Source organism: Centruroides vittatus, unplaced genomic scaffold (genome assembly GCF_030686945.1).
Source record: "Centruroides vittatus isolate TY-2023 unplaced genomic scaffold, ASM3068694v2 scaffold_1444, whole genome shotgun sequence".
Classification (NCBI taxonomy): Eukaryota; Metazoa; Arthropoda; class Arachnida; order Scorpiones; family Buthidae; genus Centruroides; species Centruroides vittatus.
The window spans coordinates 1,259,119-1,283,961 of record NW_027122679.1 but is presented as its reverse complement, the minus strand read 5'-3'; the positions used below and the strand labels follow the sequence as shown (position 1 = coordinate 1,283,961).

At 28.1% G+C, this 24,843-nt stretch overlaps 1 protein-coding gene across 1 annotated transcript in view; it reads left to right on the top strand.

The window, feature by feature from the left end:
* The window catches only part of Prp3 (pre-mRNA processing factor 3), a 73,414-nt gene that overhangs the window by 20,604 nt on the left and 27,967 nt on the right, over positions 1-24,843 (top strand). The window contains exons 8-14 of the mRNA XM_067284743.1: positions 377-467; positions 790-887; positions 5,505-5,592; positions 8,157-8,258; positions 20,081-20,139; positions 21,184-21,278; positions 23,079-23,222. Of these exons, the coding sequence (XP_067140844.1) occupies positions 377-467; positions 790-887; positions 5,505-5,592; positions 8,157-8,258; positions 20,081-20,139; positions 21,184-21,278; positions 23,079-23,222 (677 nt within the window). The remainder of the gene's footprint in view (positions 1-376; positions 468-789; positions 888-5,504; positions 5,593-8,156; positions 8,259-20,080; positions 20,140-21,183; positions 21,279-23,078; positions 23,223-24,843) is intronic.

Here is a 24,843-nt window from a genome sequence, read left to right as displayed (position 1 = left end):
TATAGTTTCAATACAGAGTATTGTGTTTTTTGGTATGAACATTATCAAAACAAAAACAAGGCATTATCAGCTTTGTTAATAATCTGTTTTTTATATTATATAATATTGAGAGATCTTGCTAAAATGATTAAACTTCTCGTCTCAGTCAGGAAAGACAATTGTCAAATGAGTCTTCTTGGATTGGAATTTCATATCTCAGTTTATCAAACATTTTTTTCCCTCTAAATACATATGTAATTTTATGAAAATTATCTTATAAAGTGAGAAATACAGCAATAAATTTAACTTGTAGTTTATATTATATACTGCAAATTATATCTGATGTGTTTTAATTTCATTTTATTGAATCTTTATAATGTAAAAATTCCCTCTGCAGGCCAACGCCTCTCATTTTAAATGCTGAGGGACGAACTGTTGATTTGAGTGGCAAAGAAGTTCAATTAACGCATAGAGTTCCAACTTTGAAAGTAAGTTTGTATAAATATTTGAATACTATTTTTCAGTTTAATTAAAAAATAAAGTTAAAATTTTCAAAACAAAATTATTAAGTTTCAATTTTAAACCGAAATTACTGTTTGAGGTAAAACTTGATATGTTTTGTTATAAATTAATACCTTGACTGATTCTGTAAGTCATCTGATTAAAACCTGTGTGCTTTTAAAGTTGTAATGTCCTTTTTGAAGTAGCCTACAAATAATTTTCAGAATATAAAGATAAAAAGCAATCATAATTGAGATTATTTTTTATTTTAAGAAAACATATTTGTGAATAGAATTATTTTTCATTTAGGCTAACATTAGAGCTCAAAGACGAGAACAATTCAAGTTAAATCAAGAAAAAGTATCTGACGATATATCTGATCAGAAGTTTTTTGATCCTCGAGTAAGGTAATGTGTAGTTAAATTTTTTTTTCAGTAAAATTGATCAGTAAAAATCAGTAAAATAATAATTATAATTATAAAATAACTTTTGATAAAATGTAAAGATCAAATTGTAATGTAAAGCAGGTATATTACTGAGAATTTATAATATACTTAAGATTATATGTTAGAAATTTTTGCTGTGATTTATGTATGTTTTAATCTGTTCAATGACAAGGATTATACAATGATAAGTGCCATCATCCATTGACCTGTGTAATATGGTAATTTCTAACTCTTAACTCTTTGATCATATATTGTTTAAAATTATTCCAAAAGTTTGTCAAAATAATTTACTACAGGTATACCTCGCCTTATGTCGGTAATTGGTTCAGGAGAGACGACGTAAGTCAAATTTACTTGTGTAGTTACGACGTAAGTCGAAACTACGGTGGAAAATGCCAATAATGATCCCTTAAAGACCGCTAAATAAGACGACAACACAGAAACACAGATATTTTCATGTTTCTTTCTCTAGGATTTGTGATGATTATATTTACTGTAACATTTACTGTAAATGTACATATTTCAATATGATTTTATATGCTTTTAATGCTTTTCTAGTGATATTACATGACTTCAATATTTGTGGCGGACAGATGTAAAGTCAAATAAAATGACTTAAACTTGATTTTTATTTTTCCATATACTTTTTTGACAAACGACGTATAATCGAGAATGACGTAACTCGAGGTATACCTGTATTCTAGTTCTTTTACTTATATGCTAGGTACAAATAACAAATATTTTCTTTTAAATTTAATTTTTTATAAATTTTGTGTTTCTCTGAAAATATAAACAAATTAAGCCTTCATTTAAAGAAAACCTTTATAAGATTATACAGTATTATAGCATAATAAATTTAAATTCAAAGTAGAAGAATAAACAAGAACTTTTACTTCAGCAATTATTCTAATTATATATTTTATATAATAAATATATATATTATATTATTTGTAATATTTATATAATAAATATATATATTATATTATTTGTAATATTTATATATATATATATATATATATTGTTAATATTTGACATTACTTTAAATAAACAAAATACATTTTTTGATTGCTTAGATTGTACTAGTTTCAATGATGTACTGTATTTTTGCGGAATGACTGGAATGCTGGTCTATCCAAGGATACCATGAGATTGGATATTTCCATATTGTAAAAATCGGCATGCCAGTTTATCCCAGGGAATGCCAGCATACCAGTTTAAGTGAGGTTACGGCTCTTTCTTTTTAGAAGGTGCATTTAAAAAAATGAACAAGTTATGTCACATAAAAATAAATGAGTTTTACTGTTACTTGTAATGCTGACAGTTTCACAGTTTTAATCAAAAGATATGATTATATGTTTAATTTCTTTTATTTTGTCTTCTTTCTAATGTGACCGGAGGGTCGGCACCTCTTTATTGCCTCGTCAGGACTGACACCACCATGTTCCAATTGACACAGAAACTGAGAGGGTGTGTTGATTTGGTATTAGAACGTAGGTCACGTGAGCAGTTGCATGTGTGGGCAATCGGATTCGGGATGGAGACTGCAGGTTAGTTAGCAAGAAGTGACTCGTGTATAGATAGTGTTGCCACCTTTTCAAAATTGCTGACCCAGACGGCAGGTCAGGTTTGTTCGAACAGGAGTCCCTGATGCATGCACAATGTTATTTTACTATGCAAAGAATAACGTGCACACCAATTCTAAACCAGTTAGGACTTGTGTAGGAGCAATCTAAATTAAGAAACAAAATAACTTAGCTTTAAAGAGCTGAGAAGAATAAAAAAAAGGGGGAATTGACAGGAGCGGCATACGTTGACATAAGATGGCGAATTAAGTCTCGGTGAGAGTGAAGTCTTTTGCTATTAAAATAAAGTAAACTTACAAAAATATTTGCTAATACTTTGTTTCATCATAATTTCACAATTTTTATGAAATCCCAGACAAAATTAATAGTTCAACTGGATAATGAATTAAAAACCGGATGGGTGGAAACACTATGCAGAGACTAAGTGAACTAAACAACTGTTTATTTGTAAAGGAAAATACATTGTATACAATTTATATTGTTAACGAGTTATTATAAATCAAGCTAAAATAGATCTAGATATTTCCATGGTTCTCGAGAGAGAGAGAGAGAGAGTTTACATTGGTATAAACCAATGTAAACTCAATGAGTCAACAAATACCTAGAGTAGAGGATGTCCACAAGGTGGTGATAGATTTTCATTGAGACTAAGGAGTCTGTTATTGTTCTGGAAGGGTTCAGAAAGTTCTGGATCAGGAAGTTCTGGGTTAAGATCATTGGGAAGGTTCGTCTTCACCAGCGCCATTGGCCGAGGGTGAAATCTGATAGAGTAAAAATTTGGCACGGGCACAGGATATTTTTGAAGACTTTAGTCCTAGAGGAACAGGCGATGACTGACTCTTTGGCCGTCAATTATGATACCTGCACTATATCGCTCAGTTAAGAGGTCAGCAGATCACAAGAATGTGTCATTTTTACCATCAAGAAAGTGTAAGTGGAGATTTTCTTAAGTAGGAGATGACAACAATTATTGAGCAAGTATGATGACATCGACCACTGATTTTTATTAAAAGTCGGATTCTCACACTAATGATATAAAATACTTGTGGAATTCTGAAAGTGCTTTTTTTTTTTTTTTGCGTATTTTATTGTTATTTGATTCAAAAATGCAAAAATAAACATATTAAATTTAAGAAATTTGTTGTAAATTATCTCAGCTTACACATTAACATCAACTTTGTGTGAAATTTGAGTGGAAGGTGTTATTTTCAAGATCAGGGTAGATGGTCAGTGCAGCCTGCATTGACTAACTACTACTACTGTTACTAATGTCAATAAGTCTGTAATTGTTTTATTATCTTGTAAAGGAAAACTGTCTTTTAAGTCAATCACAATGTTGTTATTTTATTCTACCGGGAAGTATGTTTTCTTTTAACATTTAAAAAAACTAGTTTTGTTAGATCTGATTAATTTTATATTTTAGTTGCAGTTTAATCAGCATGCTGGTCATTTCACAAAAATACAGTACTATACATTGAATGTTCAGATAGCATCATTCTGTATTCAAATTTTTGCTGTGCTCTGATGATGATATGAAATATATTGAAAAATGTTTAATTGTAATTAAAATACAAAAGGACTCCTTCATTTTATAGTGATTGAGTATTTTATGTAATATAGTATTTCATTGATATAAAGTTTTTATAATGTTAATACAACAAAATCTGAGAGGTGAAATCTCTAAGATGGAAACATGTGACAGCTAGAAAATTGGAATTATTTTGGTATTACTATCAAAACTTTCTGCAGAATATCCTAAGAATTTACTGTAGAATGTCATATCATCCACTATAACTGTTTTACAACTTCCAGTAATTTTAAATAGTAGAACTATTCCACCTACAAAACATGAAACATACCACATCTTTTCACTGTCTAAAATTTAATGCATCTAACTGTACACTAAATTTTACAAGTTGTAATGTTTATCTTTTGGTTGTTGCATGTGCCAGCAAAGAATATCTGCTATTCATTAAAACTGCATTCATCATAAACTACAAAATAAGCCACTCATACCTTTAAATGCAGTGTAAATTTTAATTTCTCTAATGTTTTTGGTCATTTTAATTACCCTTTCTCAGGATAAAAACCAATTACAATTTACAAATAAGAATGAAAACGGTCCTTTGAAACAATTTGCATTTCAAATCTTAATAATCCCAACCATTTAACTGTGCATTTTGGACTTCTACATAGATTTAAAATATAAATTGACAAAGATGACATTCAAACATCGAAAGTTAACATGTATGTGTCGGATTTACATATAAATATATAAAAGTAAAAAAAAGGACAAAAATAAAATGACCTTAAAGATAAAATACATAAACTTATAACTGATAAAATATATGACATTTTCCACCTCTGTACTTTAGCATCCTAATTCACATCTATTGGTGCTCTCCATGCACTGGATATCACATCTCCATCGTTATCATTTATTATATGCCCTCTTGAAGATGTTTTGTATATTTGCCACACTTCTGTGTATCTTCTTATGTTTTTACTTTGTATTTTTTCAATTATTTTTATATGTATTTTTAAATTGTAATTGATTTTTATCCCGAGGAAGGGCATTTAAAATGACCAAAAATTTTACTGCATTTAAAGGTATGAGTGGCTGTTTTTGTAGAATATCTGTTATTTTTCAAATTGAGATAGGACCTTGTGAATAGAGTAAACATCATTGTGAGACATCCTTTTGACTGTAGTTCAATAGAAACTTTTGAGTCAATTTTGATAAATATAGCAAATACAGCGTCTAGATTAAAATTTGGTAATTAAAAAAATATCACAAATTGAAGCTGAACCTGTGATCATTTTCTAATTCCATTCTGCCTAAGACAGAAGACCTGCTTAATCCAGAAACTTTTCAGAGTACCATGCAATTCTAGCTTTCACAGCTTGTATTGTATTTGTTAGATTTATTAATATTAAATTTTTCTAAATGATTGTATGAAAACTTTATTAAATAACAAAAATAATATAATTTCAGTACCAAAATTTATCAGCGAAATAAGAGATCGTTTCGGTTCTACGAAAAAGGGAAGTTTGAACAACAGGCACAGAGATTGAGGACAAAGGTATGCTATTAGAAATTGAAGGTGATTTTTATTAGTCAACTGCTTAAGTATTTTAGTTAATCTGAATTATGTTGAAAAGTTTTTCTAATTTGCTCCAAATTTTTTATGGTTATTTATTGTTGATTTTATATTAGTTTGTGGTGAAAATATGCTAATTGATTTTTTGGGTGGTACTCATTGGCTCTCAAGGGCCTCACCACTCTAATTGATAAATGGGGGATATGTTTGTAAAGTTGAGAAAGCTAAACGAAGTATTGATACTAATAAGTTGGTTATAAAGTGCTAATTCAGCACCAGCAACTTTCATAATTTTGGTTTTAGAAAGAGCCATTTTGTTGTAAATTGAATCAACCAAAATGTTGAGCAAAAGTAAGAATAATGATGTCTTTCTTGTTTAACTAATTTGACATTACAATTGTACCCTGTATAAAATTAGTCTATATATTTTTGTTGCAATTTCAGAGGTGCCTTGTACTTCAAATTTAATTCATTTCATGAGGTCATTCAAAGTCTGAATACATTTTTCCCATTAGAAATAATGGAAAGTGAATTAATCCAGTCCCAGAACCTAAATACCTGTTTCAATAAAGTTAAAACAGCAAATATACATAATTTAAGGTAAAAATGCCCCAATAATAAACTAAAACATGAAAACAATGAATAAAAAAATCCAGCAATGATATGCTTAACTTTCCTTGCAATATTTGGTGATACAATCTGTTATAATAATTTAGTTAAAAATATTTAAATTTAAAAACTCTTTATATCTTAAAATGGCAAAAAACTTAATTTTTAGGGTAGGGATGAGTTTTATAAAAAAAATTTTAAATACTGACAACCAGTAAAATCATTATTAAGTCTGACACTACTGGATCTTCTTTCTCCCCCCAAGAGGGACTGTTAATCACCAAAATTTAATAGCATCAATTCCCTTAATACACAAACCTCCCTGCAAAATTTCAGAAATTTTTGACAAAAAACACAAGAGTTGTTAAGCTTCAAAGAGGGTGAACAAAATTGGCCCACCCCCATACACATGCAGAAAAAACCCCTGAACTTTTTTGCATTTCTTGAAGTTTGAGGTTTTGAGTCCAAAAATGTAAAAATCTTGGGAGGTCATTTTTTGATCGATGGCCATATTTTCTCTTTGATATATATATATATCAGAGGGGAAAATATAACAAACTGGGAAAGTAAAATCAGTTTTATAAACTCAAAACAACAGTAAACTTAGTGCAAACAATTATTTTTTACTTAGAATTGTGCAAAATTGCATTTGAAAATTTAATGTATTACGGCATCATCTGTGGATCATAACAAAAACATTCACAGTTATAATGGAAAAGTTGTTTTATCATTAAAAAAATATTTCTATATCTGCTAAAATTAATTTAGATTGAACAACAAAATAAATAAAGTATCACTAAAAGAGTATTTATACTAGCATTTTCTATCTATTTTTATAGGTCTGTGTCAGATTTAACAAGAAAATTTGAACTGTTGTCTTAAACAGTTTGAATCTTTTTGTTAAACTTGACACAGACCTATGAAAAGGGATCTAAAACATACCTTTAAATACTTTTTCAGCAACACTATTTTATTTAAGTTTTTGTTCAAGTATTTTATCCTGATAAGTAAACATACAAAATATTAGAAACTATTTTATATAATATTTTTTCAATTAAAATATAATTTTGTTTATATTTTAAACTCTCTTGTGCACTGGCTTCAATTTAAAATTGCTGGTCAAGCTGACCCAATACTGGTTGGGTAGCAAACTAATGTCACCCTGTCTCCCCTAAAATGGGGACAGTTAGTATTGACAGAGTTTAATCTCTTGTTGCTCTGACTATGAGAAAGAAAAGTCCACCATGACAGACATTACTTCATATATGGGTGTTGCATGCAACTCTCTGCTTTGACGGCGTGAAAGTTTCCAATAAACTAATACTTAATTGTTAATATTGTAATTTAAAAAAAATTTTAATCTTTGACTGAAACAAATAATTAATTTTCTTGTTAAATGTGAAAGAATCGTTTTAAGAATCGGAAATTGTGACAAGATTTGCTTGATTTCGATTTCGAAGCTCAAAAAATGTCCTATTCCTGATTCCAATTAATTGTCCTATCACTATTTATTCCTGATAATCGATAGTTAACCAGATAATCATGTGATAAGGTGCTATCCTACTGCTGTGGGGGATCCAGGTTTAAACTCAGACCAGACCCCCTTTAAATATATTATAGGTAGTGTAGATTGGGATATTATTCTTCATCTTTAGTCCACATTGGTTGATTGCATTGTGGATTAGGCTTATTCATAGTAGGTGTAATTGAGGCAGGTCCTATAGCATACTGTGTGCTGGAAATAATAATTCAATAAATTATTTGTAATTACTTCTCAACTAAATTTCTAATGAAATTTGTCATTAGTATTTTGATGATAAAAATTATAAATGAGATTAATATTGCCATTATTTTTATATTATATATTAAACTAGTTATTTTTGGAGAATAAAAATATAAATTCTTACTAACTGAAAGTATTCTTCTAAATTTTTCAGTGTCAGTTAGAACGATTGCAACAAGAAATTGCCCAAGCTGCTAAAAAGACTGGAATTTCTTCAGCTACGAAATTAGCTCTTGTCACACCCAAGAAAGAATATGTAAGTATATTATTAACATACATCAAAAAATAAAAGTTAGAATATCAACCTGCCATTTATTCAAAATTATAATATATAAACAAACACTGAAAATTTCTGGTGAGATATCTTACAAAATGTAAGAATCTGTTATGAAGTTATATTGTAAAAAAAAAAAATCAGTTTAAGAAATATATTATTATTGTGTATTGTACAAATGAAGCAGGATTTAGATAATATACTACTATCCTTGCTCTCTTAAACTTTTACAGAGTTTTAAGAAATTGTCTTCAATGGCAGGGCCTATTCTTATATGAAGGTATAATAAATTTTTTTTGCTGTTTTGACTTTAATAATAGTTTCAATTAAGAATAGAAATATATAGTTAAATAAACATGAAATGATCTATTTATCATTAATTAATTATTAATTAGCTTTGCTTCAAAAATTTTTCTTCTTGAACATTCTGGAATTTGGTATTCCATCTTCAAAAAATAAATTAACAGAATTAAGTCAAAATGAAGTTTTACTGTAGAGTCAAACATTGATATATGTGAAATGGATTGCCCCCATAAACATAGAGAAAGAACCTTTTAGTATTTTTGAATTACTAAACAAATGATTTTGCATTGCCGACGACATTTTCATCAAACCACACGACTCGTATGACAATTCATTATCACCAAACCCAACTTATTTAAACTTATGTGTAGGCCTCATTGCTATATATAATTTTTGTTTTATGTACTTCATTTTTGCACTACTCTCAATTTAATGCCAGCTTCAGAGGTGAACAAATGATAGCCGTAAATTGAAGTTTGACTGAATTTCAGTTTATAAAAACAGATGGAAAAACTAAAAAGATTTTAAAAATTTTATTATTTTTAAATATCTTGAATTTCAAAATGTTTAGGAAATGATTTAACTTTTTATGTGCGATTTTTATTTGTGCGATTTTTTTAATGCGAATTTTTAATTTGTGCGGTATAGTTGGCGACTAGTCTCGTGCGATTCGTCATGTCTTACGTTGACTTATTATAGCTAAATAAACTTATTATAGCATAAATGCATTTATTATAGTAATATTATTGCATGAATATGCGAAAAATGAAATAATTTACTTTTTAAGTCAACAAAACACCACCTGGACAAAAATATGTAAAACAGACGATAGACCAGACGATGCAGTCAAGTGCTGACATCTGTTGTCAATAAATTCTATTTCGTACGGTTTTGAGTTATTTTCTATGTGAGACTTCTTTTATGCGGTCCCTGTTGACCGCATAAAAAAATTATTTTTTTAATTGTGTTACGAAAACTATTATTTACAGCCATTCGTGAAGTTTCGTGAGATTTTTTTTAATGCGTTTTTTTTAATGCGGTCCCTATCCCCCGCATAAAAACAGGTTTGACTGTATCTTGAATTTTAAAATGTTTAGGAAATGATTTAACTTTTTGAAATATAGTTAATTGACTGTTAAATTTGATGTCAGTGTAAAAAAATTTTTTTCTTGTTTAATTTTGATATTAGGTAAGCTCTCATTGATATCAAATGATAAAAAAAATGTAGCTCATGTTTTAGGATTGAATATAGAAATAAAAATTTAATGGTTTAGGTTGTTATAATAATATGACAATAAAATTATTTCTTTAAAGTCTGTAATCCTTTAAGCAATTTTAATAATGTATAGATTACACAAACATTTGTGTGTAAATATGGTCAGCTTACCAACTGCAAAAAAAAATTTGAAAATGTTGAGAAATAGTGTCTGACAATGAAGTTTCTGAAATTTTAATCCAATTTTTAATGAATCTTTAAAATAATACAAATTTTGTGAGTGTAGAAATGATTACAAATATTTTGCTACGATAAGTGCTAGTCGTCATATTTATTGATTATATTTTTTTCGATTTTTTTAATTTCAAAATATATATAATCTCACACACTGCTTTTTTATTGTTGTGTTCTTTATTTTATTATGTTTTGAGTTTTATGATAGATATTTTAGGATATAATATAGATTACATTGATAAACATATATATGGACTAGATTTGGCACTTGGCTTATAGATCATAGAAAAGACACACACACACTGTGTTTCATGATTGACTCAATTGACAATTAGAAAATACTGAATGTGGAACCTGAAAAAAGAAAAACACAAAACTAAAATTGCGAGACAAATTACAAGCATGTAGAGCACAACAAGTGTATACATCTCAAGCACAATGTGGTTGTACACAGTGAATATTTGAGCAGAACCTGAAAACATCTTTAGTTCATCATTCATTTTCTATACCTTTTGCAACTTGTAAACAGAAGTCATTTGCAGAATAACAACTTTGTTAACTTGTTTAGAATAGTAAGAATGTATAATTTATTGACTTTTATGAGTAAAGTAAAACTACAAAATATTACAGCATTCAATTTTTTACAACCTAAAGCTATTTCAATAAAGTAACAACAAAAAAATCAGAACACGACACATCATCAGCTACGGCACGAAAAGATCAAAAAGATTCGAACAATTGAAAATATAAATAAATGTAATGCTAGTTTCACAATGGTCTCAGAGACTGACATTAGTATTTTTTTCTGTATAGTCATGTTAGTGCTGGAAGGTTAAAAAACCAATATGCAAGACAAGTCTTGAACTGAATTCTAAATACAATACAAATAAATAAAATTTTTCCGTATGAACATTTTCCAAAAAATGTTGTACCAAGAGAGGCGTGCATTCTGCAAAATTTGGTATTAAATACCCAGAAATGTCTATCAGGAAGATATTCTGCTGGAAATGTCTTATATTTATTTTTAATGAAAATTAAAGTTAAATAATTTATAAACTACTGATTTATTTGTATTAGATTCCAAAAGAAAAAAAATATGAAGAAAAAATTTCAGTACATCTAAAGTTAAAATTTAATAATACTCATATTGATACATTTAATTATGTGTGAAAATTTCAGAGACCAAACATTTATTAAAATTATTTAATGATAGATAAGATCATTCAGATTAATTAAGAAATTTTAATATATTTCTTTGTACAATAGTTTTATATTTGTTTAACATTTAAGTTTTAATTATCCAATACAAAAATGGTCAAATCAAAGCTCTTCTTATAGCTCTTCTTATTGGCTGATTTAAAATGAAATGTTTTAAATATTTTAACTGTAGGAGGGAAAATGTAAACTTGCATTTAATTTTGCTAAAATAAAAGTAATAAATTATTCAAAACTAAATTAATTTTTATTTAATATTATCTGTATTTATTTTTTCAACGAAATTAAATGTTTTGGAGCATACTTATTACACAGAAATATTTAATTTTTATATAACTTATGAAGTGCATATTTTTATGTAAAATCTCTACAATAATTTTCTTAAATATAATCAAATGAATAGATAATATTAAGTAAAAATATTAAAATAATAAAAAATTTAAAATATAAATTAGTTTTTTTTTCCTTTATTATTGAGATAAGTTTTTATTATGCTTGAAAATATCAAATTTTTGAAAAAATGAGTCCAAGATATTTATTTGTTGATAATAGAACTTTAAAATTTTTCTTGGAGAATTATCTGTTATGCATATTTTTCTTGTGTGTTTTTCCTTTTTCATATATATGAAACTAAGATTTCCAATTTACTAAGAAACAGATGTTGTTAGCTGAAAAAATGGAGTAATTGTAGTCAAACTTGTAAAGAACGTTACTGTAACTATAAATGAGCTATATTGTTGCAAGTACATATCATGTTATTTGTGTACAATAGACAACAATTACATAATCAAAAACCTTAATATAAGTGACCTTCTAACTCTTTTGTTGGAATCCCTTCTCACTTAACTTTTTAACATTTAATTCCTGTAGCAGATGAAACTTTATCATTCAGTCAATAGATCAAATAATGATCTTTGATAATGTTAAGAAATTTAAAAAGGAATAAATTTAAATGTAGAAGAACCATTTTGAAGAATACAAAAAATTTTGTCTGCATAATCTGTCATTTCACAGTCACCATTGACAAACTAAAAATACACAAATCTTTCCTTATAGAGACAACCTTTTATTTGAGGCTATGCCTCTGTAAAAGAAATTAATATATTTTCAAAAATTAACAAATATTAGACTATACAATGAAGAGTTTACTTTGTCCTTGTTCACACCTCAGGATTTTTTTTAACATTTTGCATAATGAGGAAAATGAAGCAACCTCCAACAAAAGGTCAACTCTGACTTAAGACTGTTATTTTCCAGAAGTGTGAACAAGGACAAAGAAGACTCTTCATTGTATAGTCTAATATTTGTTAATTTTTACAATTATTTGTTGTGGCAATTTTTATCTAATATATTTACAATATATTTTTTACTATGTAAATTACCATCTGGCAGTTTTTAAAAGTAAAAAAAGTATTATTCTAAGTAGTAGTTGCATTTGGATTTCATTCATAGTTTTCCTGACGGACCTTATTGTTCGAGAGTTCTCGAGATTAATTGACAGCAAGTCACTTTACTTAAGCTTATAAGCATGAAGGGTCTCTGATAGAACTGTTAAAGACTGTAGTTAACATATATCTACATATATCTAGAACATATGTAGTTAACATATATTCTAAATAAACATGATTTTTGACATTTTTTTATCACTAGTTTATTTCTTTGTGTACGAAAGATTTTATTTTTAATATTTTTTCTGTAGATCCACATGAATAGACAGATTGTAAACTTGTGCACTTTTTAATTTAAAAACATATATGTCAATGACCTCTGATTATATATATTTAAACATTAAGCTGACCAATATAAATCTGCATTGCTGGTATCATTCCAATAGAGTGATTGATTAATAAATAATGCATTGTTGTTTCTTTATTTATTAAGATTTCCTTGGCAGTATCTCAACCAAATAAAAGATTAAAAAAAACTGCCAAGTGCCTTAATTTATAACACTTCATTGTGCTTGAAACAAAAAAAAAAAAAAGATTTCTAATGTTAATTTACCAATCATTTTATATTTGACAAAATGTAGGTGAAGCTTGATTTATACAGATGGAGAAGCATTCTTTTATGATTTTTTTTTGTTTTTTCAGATAAGTTCTATATAAGTTCAGATAAGTTTATAAGTTCTAGGGTTTTATCTACATCAATATTTGTTTCATATTTTAACAGAGCACAAAAACTTGGAAAAAACAGTAAAATTTGAGTACTTCTTGACTCTTCTGCATCTTTACAGTACATTTAGAATGCCATAGTAGTGACATTCTGTTTCCTAAAAATGCAGAAGACAACAAACTTTCATAATTAAATAAAATTTTTTTAATATGATACCATAGTAAACAGTGTTTTCTAAACTGGAATCTGGCTCTAGGAGTCCAGAAGGTCTGCAGAACATTCAGATGATGTCTAGAAATGTGTGTTTATTTTTTTTAAAATGTACCAATTGAACCCATTAAAACAAGAAATAACTTTAGTTATTTCTTGTTTTTGTACCAATTGATCCATTTTTTGATTGATCCATGTTTTTGTACCAATTGATCCATTAAAACAAGAAATGAATTTAGTTATTTCTTGTTTTAATAGATAATATTTAGGTGTGGTGATCTAATCATTTTGTACCAATTGAATTACGATGATTTCATTATAGAACATATTGAAAACAAGTATGCAACTCGCTTCCTCACAGAACATATTCAGTTCCCACCTCTAATTCATGTTTATGCTTAAGCACTTCTGAATTGCTTGTGTGCTTGGCTAATGAAAAGCACCTTGCAAACTGAATACACAGCACCAAAATTTTGCTTAAGTGCTGATGTTTACAATCTTGTGGATTATTTAATGCACTCATTCAAGTAATTTGAAAATTCTGTTTGTACTGTACATATGCAGACACAAAAATATATGTATATACATGGATGTTTGTGATGTGCATACACAGTGTATGTATTTATTTGTATATAGGATTTCCCATTGTTTAAAATAGAACAGTTAAATATATCTAAAACCAAGTGATACTGAAAAAGTTATTTTTAACAAAAATTGTGGAAACCAGAGGGTGGAATGCACTATTAATCAAGGTCACAGAGGTCAAATTTTTAGGGATGTAGTAAAAAAATGTATTTTTTTTTTTTAAATGGAAAGTCTTTAATTTTTCATTTACCATGCTAAAATAAATAAAAAGTTTTGTACAAAAGTATGCCATGTTGATATGTTTTGTGTGCATTTAGTGGCACTATTTGAGAAGGCACTGCAAGGATTACTTATACCTAAACTATCTAATGGAAGCTTCACAATTTGACTTATATTTTTCTAATATGTGTATGCTCAAGTCTGTGAGGACCTCATTGCTCTAAAATTCTTCTCATATTGCTGTCTTGAAACATTACTATTTATATTTATTCCATATAATTTAAAGTATATTTTCAATGTTTTATTTAAAAAAACTGTTCGATAATGACACCATTTTACTTGAAAAAATCTTACTCTGCTGAAAATTCCCAAGGGATGCAAACAGAATGTACCAAGGAATGTTTTTGCAAGCGTTGTTAATTTGCTTTCTCGTGTTCTGTGCAGTTTGCAAAACATTACATCTTTGATGTAACCTAAAAGGAAGAAATCAAGTTGTGTTAGGTTGGGAAATCTTGCAGGTTGCAAAATGGGATATCCTCGACCGATCCAATGGTTTGGGAAGCATCGACAAAGGTGAATTTTGACATCTCAAAAAATGCAGTGGTGCACCATCTTGCCAATACTACATCATTGCTCTAACATTTAAGTTAACATTTTCTGAAAGTGTAAGAGCATGTGCCAGGTGTCTACACACAGACCTTGTCATTTTTTAAAATGCACTTATCTCTTACATTAGACTACTGAGTGAACAAAATTTATCACGTGCATTGTGTCACGGATGAGGAGATGGCATAAGTGGTTCATAGGCAATATAACTCTGAGAACTGCTGCCATAGAGAGATGACCAGTAAAGAATAAGTCACTTAAGTATTACATTTCATACAGCCTAATGCCTCGTCAAGATTGGGTTCGAATCCAATTAAGATCCATACAATTTATCACAAATAATATAGACAGTGCTTCTCAAACTTAGTTTGCAGATCGGTTTTTATCATTCCTATCCCTTGTAGGCCAGTATTTTTGTTAAATTAAGTAAAAATAATTATGAATGGAATTTAAGTGCATTTGTTATTTTTTCCATTTCAATTTTTAGACCGAATTAGTATGAAAAATACAGTTTAATCTAGTCATAAAAAAAATGAGTTTGCAGGCTGATCTTGTAGGTAGTTACATTAAAATAATATATAAAATTACAAAAGTTTAAGAAAAATCTTGCTCCAGTCCACAGTTTATGTAGTACTGATGTAGAGCATCATTTTCCATTCCTTGTCTATACTGACCAACACCGTTACATACAGACCAGTTCTGCTCAAATGTGTTGGTACGTTGACAGATAAATTAGTTGATATTGTTGGAATAAGCACAAATAAAGAGTTAAAAAATTTGAAGTTCTTTTTTCAACAAATAAAAGTATTGGCATTTTTCACTTAAAAGATGAGATTTATAATTATTTGCTCCATTGTACAATAAAGTTAATAAATAATTAAGATAAATTAATGAAATTGTTTTGAAATCTTTTATCCTCATTCAAAACTTTAATGATATTTAAATAACTAAAAAGTTTTTGATGATTTTATTGCTTTAAATTTTGAAATGTTCATTTCAAGTAGAAAACAATTATTAAGCTACAAACTATAGTCATAGAATTATCTATAGTAATGATAATTTGTTAAGTACTTTTAAATTTTAATTATTAGTAATAAAATTAAAATTATATTATAATTTATGATTACAGTAACTTGTGCTCACTTAAATATTGACAATACTCTTTTCCTAAAATTATATAAATTAAAAATTATGAAGTTGTGTCTACGTAAACTGCTTTATTGAAGACAGTATGTGTGTATCTGTCATCCCGTTGCTTGCTGACTATAATAAATAAAGCAATTTACATAGTTATTGTAAAATGTTTGAGTTTCTTCCATTAATAGGTACCGGACAATCAAACAAAAATAAAACTCGCATGGGGAATTTGGCGATGCTGCAAATCAGAGTCAGTGGTGCCTCGAGCTGGCCAGCAGTGCAAGCGGGCATGGTCAAGTCGGGTTGTCGCCGCATTTGACTTGCAACATTGTTAAACTTCTTTCTCTGTTTCTTGGAAGTTCTAATTTTGATTCCCAAGTACTTTTGCTTCTATTATTTAAAGCACATTTGGATCAAAATTACAAATAAATATTTAAATAATTAAATATTTATCTGTAATTTGATCTACATATTTTGATCCAATGACATTTTTGGATAGCAAAAGCAAAAATGTTTATTAATTTTTAGCAACTATACATGATATTTTAAGAAAAGTATTATTAATTCATACGTGAGTACGGGTTATCAAAATTCTTTGGTAAGTTAAACTGCTTTGATTGTACAAAATTATAATTACTACAGATAACTTCATAGCAATGAATCTGTAAAAAGTTTGTAATAATTAATAATGATGGAAAAAGTTATCCTATAAAATTTATATGAATTGTATCACCTTAATACAATTTAATAAAAGGAAGACTATGTCAAATCACTATTAATTCTATTATATTGGTGCGTTATGTTGTAGTGTAGTCTTATATTTATAATATGTATTACTTGGTGTTTATTGACAATATCGATAAGAAATAAATGTTTAAGTATTTAGAATCAAAGTTATAATTGATTGCACTGAAGTTATTTAAAAAAAAGTTTAGTAATGTCAGTATGGAAAAGTAAATTCCACATTTTTAGATTATTAACAATAGAAAATTGATACTAATTTATATTTATTATAACAATATTGATGCATAGTGTGGTTCATATAATTGGCTAAGTATATATTTTCATTTGTTTCTTGTTTTGTGGCCAAACTATCTTGTAGGTTAAATATCAGCATAATTTTCTTAAATTAATTATATTTTATTGAAGTTTTTAAAATCTAAATCTAATACCAATAAATATCAATTTGCCATCAAAAATATTGCCAGATTTTTATAGAGTCATGCTTTTGTTAAATGAAAATTAATGATTCAAATTTATTAAGATAGGCAAAATTGCCATCTCGTTAATAATTTTAATAATCCAGCACTTTAATTAATTTAGAGATGCCTAAGAAAAAAAGTCTTCTTGAGCAACACCTACACACTTTAAATGTGTGTCTCTAAATTATTTAAATGTGTGTCTCTAAATTGTTTACAATAAGTCGGTAACAGTACGGAATGTGTAGATTCTCTGTCGACAGTCATCTAACCTTAACTTGTGTTCCTTAGAATGTGTAATCATTTACTTGACAGCATATACCGGTCCAATTTATCTAATATGAAATCAAACATCTGTTAGATTTTAATTGCATTTCGTTACTATTGAACAGAAGTTAATGTTTACGTTTCATCTTAATCTAGGTATAGTCTTTACCTATCAATAATTTTAATTTATTTGGGTAATCCTGAAGAAAGGTGTCTTGTTAATTTCTTTTACCAGAATTACAGTCCATAAAATCTGGTAATTAGTTATATGTATATTTATGATATAGGAATTTTATAGATTGCATGTTAAATAGTTTAAAAAAAAAAAAATCAAATCAAAGTATATTAAATTGTTTGCATAAATATGACACAGTTGTAGAATACAATTGCTTTTTAACTGTTTTTCATCTGTAGGGTACTTACAAAGACTGTTTTTTTCTGTATTTTTAGTGAATGTATGCAATATTTTTGTGTATGTAACTTGAATAGGTGCCATTTATATACAACTCTTAGAATTTTGATTCCTGAATTGGCATTCTCCAAGTTGTATATCTTTTGAATTTGAATTTAAGGATATTTTAACATACATAAATTCAAAAGATTGTGTAAGATTCAAGACTGTAACAAGTCATTATTAGACAGTTATGATTCATTTTTTTAATTAGTAATTTTGAAAGTAAATTTAAATTTTTAGTAATTTTGTTCGCTAGTTTTCATATGAAAAGTTGACACTGTATTGAAAAGTAACAGATTGCTTAGTTTGGAAAGATAAGCATATTTATTTATTAAGAAATGTTTTGGTCATTACACTGGCTGTCTTTGGTTTGCAAAAGAATGTACAGTAAATGTTCTACATTGTTCAAATGTAAAACATTTACTGTAGAACCATTGATACTAATTAAGACAAGTATTATTCAAAATAGAAATAAATAGGGTTTAAACAATTGGTACATGCGATAGATATGCATTGTAAAACATCAGTTACTACAATGCCAACCTTTGTGGCCATTTTATTAGTCTGTTGCACTTTTACAATAATGAGAGCAGAACTCTAAATAAATATGATTTGAAATTACTAGAACAGAAGTTTTCTCTCTTGCTTGTCAATCCCTTTTCCGATTTAATTTAGCAATCCCTTTTTGTGTTGATACAAAATATGAACAAACTACAAATGGGGAGTAAGAATAAAATAGGAATTATTATTAATTTTTCACTAAAGATATATCAATGATGGTATTTTGCAGACAAATTTATGTCTATATATCTCCTCAGACAACCCCGGTAATTTATAAATCTCGGGGATGGCTAGTGATCAGATCAGAAATTCTTGATATAAGATATATTATATCAAAACTAAATAAGTTATTGTAATATTAAATTAATTAAAGTACAGTTTGAGCATTAGGCGTTTGGAAGTTTAGCAACACAAAAATTAATTTAAAACAAAAGTAAAATTATAGAATTTGTCAGACTCCTACAGAGCACTCATGTTATATAATTTGTCACAGATAACTGTTGTCCGTTCACATCAGGCTAAAAAATAATTTCGAGATTTGTTATGTCTGAAGAAATAGATATATCAAAATGGTCATGTAATTATGAACATAAAAATTACTTGAGAAATATTTAACCATTTGATTATGAAATATTTTGAATGCTGGAACTCTTACTGGGGTTTGTTACACTTTATCACATGCAATGAAACCTATACACTTCCAGCAGGATAATGTTAATTTACACAGTAGCAAATGTTTTCAGTCTCATTTTGAGGTCTGCATCAGACGTACACAGAAGAAACATAAAATGCAAGCCAAGAATCCTGGATTCAAAATGTTTTTAAGATTGTTCTTTTATGTCCCTGCATTTAAACGATTACAGGATTTTTGAAATTATACATATTCACGTATAATGCAATTAAATCTCAAAAACGTTCTATATTTGGAATTTTTGGCTTGGATTTTGTTTGTACTGTGTAAGCCCAATGCATGCCTCCAAATGAGGTCAAAAATGTTTGCTGCTGTGTATTAAAAAGTATTATTCTTCTGGAAAAGTATATAGGGTTTGTTGCATGTTAACTCTCTGATATGTTTTATTAAATTAAAATTTTATGTTTAATTTACATGAAGATCATACAATATATGCTTAAATGTAGTTACTGTGTATTTTAATTTAAGATTTAATTTAAATATTTCATATAATTTGATGGTATATATTTTATAAAATCTTTATTTAATTTGCAATGATATCATCAAAAACTTAATCTAGATTGCTATCTCGGGAGACATTGATAAACTTTTTTTTGATAATTAACCTTAACTTGCGGAATTTTTTCTTTTTCTAATGAGATTTTTAAAATATCAAAAATTAAAAATCTCTACTGTATAATAAATATTTGACTACCTCATTTTACTCGCAGCCCTGTCACAAGCATAATTTTTAATTAATTTTATAACATTATAAAAGAGCTGACATTAACTTGTATTATACCCTTCTTTATATAGAAAGAGGGGGAAGTTCCCGAGATTGAATGGTGGGACTCGTTCATCATGAAAGGGGAGAGGTAAGATACGGTGTGCTTCAGGCACCCCCTCCGAGGCAAACCAACGTCAGACACGCCCGGTGGTCGACTTACAATTAAATTGATGTTTACTTTATACATAGTTTAGATAAAATTATCTTTTAAATAACTTCTAAATAGACTAGTTAATTTAATTGAAATCAAATAGACATCTATGTGTTTTTATAATTTTATTGCATAACTTTGATACCGATTACAGTCTGCATGATTGCAATTTTAATATGTATGTGTCAAAAAATTTAAATTTTTATCTGTATTATTTAAATTGTAATGTAGGTTTTTGCTGTTACCCTTTACAAGAAAAACCAATTTAGAGAAGTAAACAAATTTACTAAACAATGAAAGAACAACTTTTTATTATTCATACTAAAGAACAAACCATTATTTAAGGAGCCAACTCTCTTATTTTGTCAAAACATTTTCAGAAAGCCTTAACTTCTATTCTTCAGTTGCTTATGTTGTTTGAAATAACAAAGATATTTGGTGTAGATTACCAAAGACGGGAAGGTAAAGATCTTATTTTTGGCGATCTTCACGATGTTTCATTAAAAATTTGATATCCCAAAAACATTTTGATGAAATAAGGGTCAACTTCTTAAATAACAGGTTTTTTTTCGTCAATGTGTTTTTAAACAAATTTATTTTTAGTTATTAGGCTAATAAATATAAATTACAGATGAAAATTCAAATAAACAAACAAATATTTATCATAATTTGATTATAATTTTCAAGAAGTTAAAACATTTCATGCAAGACTCGAGTATCTAGTTCTGCAATTTATTTTTTTATATTGAATGTCTCCGTAATTTTACAAGCTGTATAAAAGTTATCACTTTCTATTTTAAAGTACGAAACATGAAGAGTTTTGGATAATTATAGAACTTATTTGTACAAAATTTTCAGATTTAAAACATTAGAATTTTTGAGAAAACTTTGATTGACTTTTATACTGGTTGCTTTAATTAGTATTTTAATTAAATTTGTTCAAAACCTAATTTATTGGATGGAGTATTTTGATTATTTCAGTTATGACAAAGTTACAACAGGTAGTGAATTAGAAGAAGAACACTTTGAAGGTGTAACTAGTTTGGTGGAACATCCAACACAAATGAAAGCTCCAAGTATGTTTGTGCATTTTTTACAGCTTTTATAATTAATTATTTAATAGAAAAGTTATTGAAACAGACCAAATAAAAAAATCACTTGATGCAAATTTATAAAATTACGGGTGGACTGTGGCAAGTGTTATGGGATCATGGTGTAGAACCTCCTCTATGCCACACATACACACTATATATATATTGGGTTGAACCGAAAGTTTGTTTGGGTATTTACATAATTGCTCATCTGTGGTGCCTCTGTCATGCTTATCATGTTTTAACTTGTTTAGGTTGACATTACGAATATCTGCATATTTATTACATAAGTTTAATTACAGCTATTTTTTAAAATTTTGTTATCTTTTAAGAAAAAAAAAAACATTAAAATGGAAGATAAGAAGGTGCATTTTCAACATCTGATGCTCTATTATTTCCGAAAAGGAAAAATGCAACAAAAACTCAAAAAAGATATATGCTGTATATGGGGAGGATGCAGTTACTGATCGAACATGCCAGAAATGGTTTTCAAAATTCAGGGAGGGAGATTTTTCTCTCGAAGATGCAACTTCAACCATAGAAGATGAGTCCGTAACGGCTTTAATTCAAAATGATTGGCATAAAACAACTCGAGAGATAGCCAACATCTTAAAAATATCCCAAACATCTGTTGTCAGACATTTGGCTAGCCTTGGATACACTTTCTGTTATGATGTTTGGGTTCCCCATAAGCTAGGAGAACAAAACCTTATCGAGTGTGTTTCTGTATGTGATTCACTTTTAAAACACAATGAAGATGATCCCTTTTTAAAGCGATTAATAACAGGCGATGAAAAATGGATTGTTTACAACAATATTCAATGCAAGAGATAGTGCCACAACCTAAAGCTAGTTTGCATTCCAGAAAAGTAATGATTTCAGTTTGGTGGGACTGGAAAGGGATTCTTTATTACAAGCTTTTGCCCAATAACCAAACAATTAATTCCAATAAATATTGTTTCCAGCTGGATGAACTAAAGGCTGCAGTGCATCAAAAACGTCCGGAACTTGCAAATTGACAGGGAGTGGTATTTCATCATGATAATGCAAGACCACACATATCGTTAAACATGTGCCAAAAACTTCTAGACTTTAACTGGGATGTTTTGAGTCACCCTGCATATTCTCCAGATATTGCTCTCTCAGACTTTCATCTTTTTCGTTCATTGCAGAATAATTTAAATGGCATAGAATTTCAATCTCTAGAAGGTATCAAAAATCACTTCGATAATTTCTTCAATCAGAAACCCACCTAATTCTATACAGACGGAATTATGAAACTATCCGTCTGGTGGCATAAGGTTATTGAACAGAACGGTGAATACATTGTGGATTAAAGGTTTTTATTTATTTCAAAATAGTATATTTTATTTCTTTCTAAAAACCAGAGGAACTTTTGGTTCAATCCAATATATACACAGTGGTAGACAAAACTTTAAAGACAAGCAAAAATTCCACCTAAACAACTAACTTAATTAAAATTATTGGTTCAATCATGTTCATATGCTTAAAAAAAGTAAATTAATAGATTTATACAATAACGAAAAAATAGTGTTGGAGTAGTTCTTCCAAAAAGTAAAAAACCAGCTAATTTATGTTGACCAAACTTTAAATACAACCGAAAAGGTCAAATGTGCTTAAGTTGGAGAGTGGCTGTATGCATTTTTAAAAACTCTTAGTAATAATCAGTTATAATTCACTAGAGAAAAAATGAAGACAAAGTAATTAACCATTTCTGTAATTGTTTTAATAAATTGAGGCTGTTATATTTTTGATATCTTCTAGCTGATCCTTTAAAACCATCGTTTCTTCCCGTCTACTTAACAAAGAAAGAAAGGAAGAAGTTGAGAAGACAAAATCGAAGAGAGACTTGGAAAGAGAAACAAGAAAAAATTAGATTGGGATTAGAACCACCTCCTGAACCTAAAGGTAAAAATTAAGAGAGAATTTTTAAAACATTTTTTTGTTTTTTTCCTTTTTTCGTGAAATTTATACATAAATAACATGATTTATTATTTTCTTAATAAAAAAACAAACAAAAATAATTACTAGCCAGAACCCATTAAATATTCAGTTTGATTGGAATATGACTAATTATGATTGACTATTTATATAACATGTTACATAAATTATTTTTTAAATACTTTATATTTATCACTCTCCATTAGTTGAATTGTTTGAATGGGTGAATCACAATACTTATTAATTGGATTAAAATAAATCAGTTATTTTTCACTATAGTTATTTGTAACTAATATTTTAGGGGGGGAAAACATTCAAAATTTAAACTTGACACTATTCATGCATCGTCTACACTTGCGCAATGAATAAATGTTGACCTAACAATATGATTACATATATTTCAAGTGTCAGTTGAATGAAGGCCCTACAACACCATCTATTATGATTGACGATAACCAAATGACAGATAGCCTGTTTTATCAATTCCTTTGTATTTTATAAGAATGATTGCATGAATGTTCAAAATTTTTTGATAAAATTTTTCTATGTTTAATAGAGAGATGAAATATAAAACAATAAGTACAGTAGAGCATCGATTATCCGACTCAATTGGTGACTGGGGTTGGTCAGATAACTGAAAAGTCGGATAACCGAAAAGTATGAAAAAATACATTATTAGTATAGTGTATTAGGCCTGGTTTAAATACTAGCCTCTCTTTCATGGTCGAGCCAGTGCTGCCAGCTAAAACATGCAAAAATTTAACAAAAATAATATTAAGGTAGCCAAGACATAACCAAATATTGTAGCACCACATCACTAGCGGACATTTGAATTTGCCAACTAGAACGCGGTCGGTTAACCGATAAGTCGGTTAATCGGGGGTCGGATAATCGATGCTCTACTGTAATTACATGATTGATTTAATGTGTGTGTGTGTGTTTAGAATAGATTTTATTGGAAGATATGACTGTATTTTTGACAATCTAAAATCTGCTTACTCTAAACCAACTGCGTTTATTGCTGAATATTCAAATCAGAAACAAAAAGAAATTGCAGATTATTTTTTAAAAACATGACAAAATTCTAAAATTAATATATACTACACATTTTAACATTAATTTACATGTACCAAATAAAAGTAAAAAATTTGTTTGTAGCTCTTTATTTTCTTTATGCATAACTCTTACATCTGAATATTTCACTAATCCAAACAATCCTCAACAATAATAATTTCAGATTAGTAAGATTATACTGTATTTAAAATTTGTAATTATGAAATAAAATTTTTTTTTATATCCTATAAACTTGTTGAAGAAACAAAAAGATGCATATTATTAAAATAATTCAAGTATCTGTAAATACTTTAAATATAGAAAAGTAATTTATATTTGTAGACAAGAACATATAAAATTTTTTATATAAATGGGATTAATCTTTCTTTATAATGGTGGTTTTCAAACTTTAAAGGAAACAGTTTTTTTTTTTTTTTTTTTTTTTAACATTCTTACACACCCTACACTTTTTGTAAAAGCATACTACCCTAAATGAAACCTTTCTTCAGTCTTTGAATAGAAAAACTGATGGTGG